The following is a 925-nucleotide window of genomic DNA, read 5'->3' as shown; positions in this document are numbered from 1 at the left end:
ATATACTCTTTAAAATAAAGAGGGAACGACCCTGGAAAAACCCAAAGAAGTGCCCGCATGCCCTGTTCCTGTTATTCGGGCTACAGATTTCAGACTACAAAAGCGAGTCTTAGTCTGTATGCGGAGGATTCACTTGGCTACCACTGCGTGATGATCAGACCCATAAAGTCCTGCACCACACAGTGGCATTACTAGCGGGGTCTACGGAGAGGCTAAATCCCTGACCGTTTTCTCCCAACGAGCCTTCAGTACCATCATTTTGTATTTGCTACATAATATCTGTGAGAAAGGAGCGTCGTTAAATGCCATAAGGCATAACTCAACTCCATATACTGTATTTGCTACATTAGTGCAGTTGACACACTATATAATTAAATTATGGATTTATCAACTGAATATACTATTGCCATTATTGTTTGTTTAAGATAGAAAGTACATCAGGCACGCGAGGAGGTGCCAGAAAAAAAAAAGCAGCCAGTACTAAACCACGTCCCGGCCTGTACCCAGGTACAGTTCAATTAATAAAAACCAGTATCTACTGTGAGTTCCAATTCCTAAACACTGAGTCTAGGAACTCAATCATCCCGACCGAATCCGCCACAGTTGGACTTTGGATGATTGACACGCCATGGCAAGCATTAGTTAGGATCAGAGATCCGTATCCAACTCTACCACGTGGAGGTTCTTGATTAGCGTGTGGTCTTAAGCTTTGGATCGAATGTGTAACCGCCGTTTACCCGCGCTTGCTTGAATTTCTTCACGTTGACATTCAGAGCACTGGGCAGAAATCACATTGCGTCAACACCCGCGAGGGCCATCGCAATGCTTTGTTTTAATTAGACAGTCGGATTCCCCTTGTCCGTGCCAGTTCTGAGCTGAGCGTTGAATGGCGGCCGAAGAGGACGACCACGACGGCAGAACCATC

General features: G+C 45.4%; 1 protein-coding gene across 1 annotated transcript in view; it reads left to right on the top strand.

Annotated features, from left to right (window-relative positions):
* Window positions 1-726: 726 nt before the first annotated feature.
* LOC127290670 (uncharacterized) overlaps window positions 727-925 on the top strand; it is a 2,534-nt gene continuing 2,335 nt past the window's right edge. The window contains exon 1 of the mRNA XM_051319424.1: window positions 727-925. This exon is cut by the window's right edge and continues 2,335 nt beyond it. Within this exon, the coding sequence (XP_051175381.1) occupies window positions 887-925 (39 nt within the window). The 5' untranslated portion in view covers window positions 727-886.

The sequence above is a fragment of the Leptopilina boulardi genome, unplaced genomic scaffold, assembly GCF_019393585.1.
Source record: "Leptopilina boulardi isolate dan_hultmark-lab unplaced genomic scaffold, ZJU_Lbou_2.1 LbouV2_8, whole genome shotgun sequence".
Classification (NCBI taxonomy): Eukaryota; Metazoa; Arthropoda; class Insecta; order Hymenoptera; family Figitidae; genus Leptopilina; species Leptopilina boulardi.
Note: the sequence above shows the minus strand (reverse complement) of the source record. Positions and strands in the feature narration are given on the sequence as shown.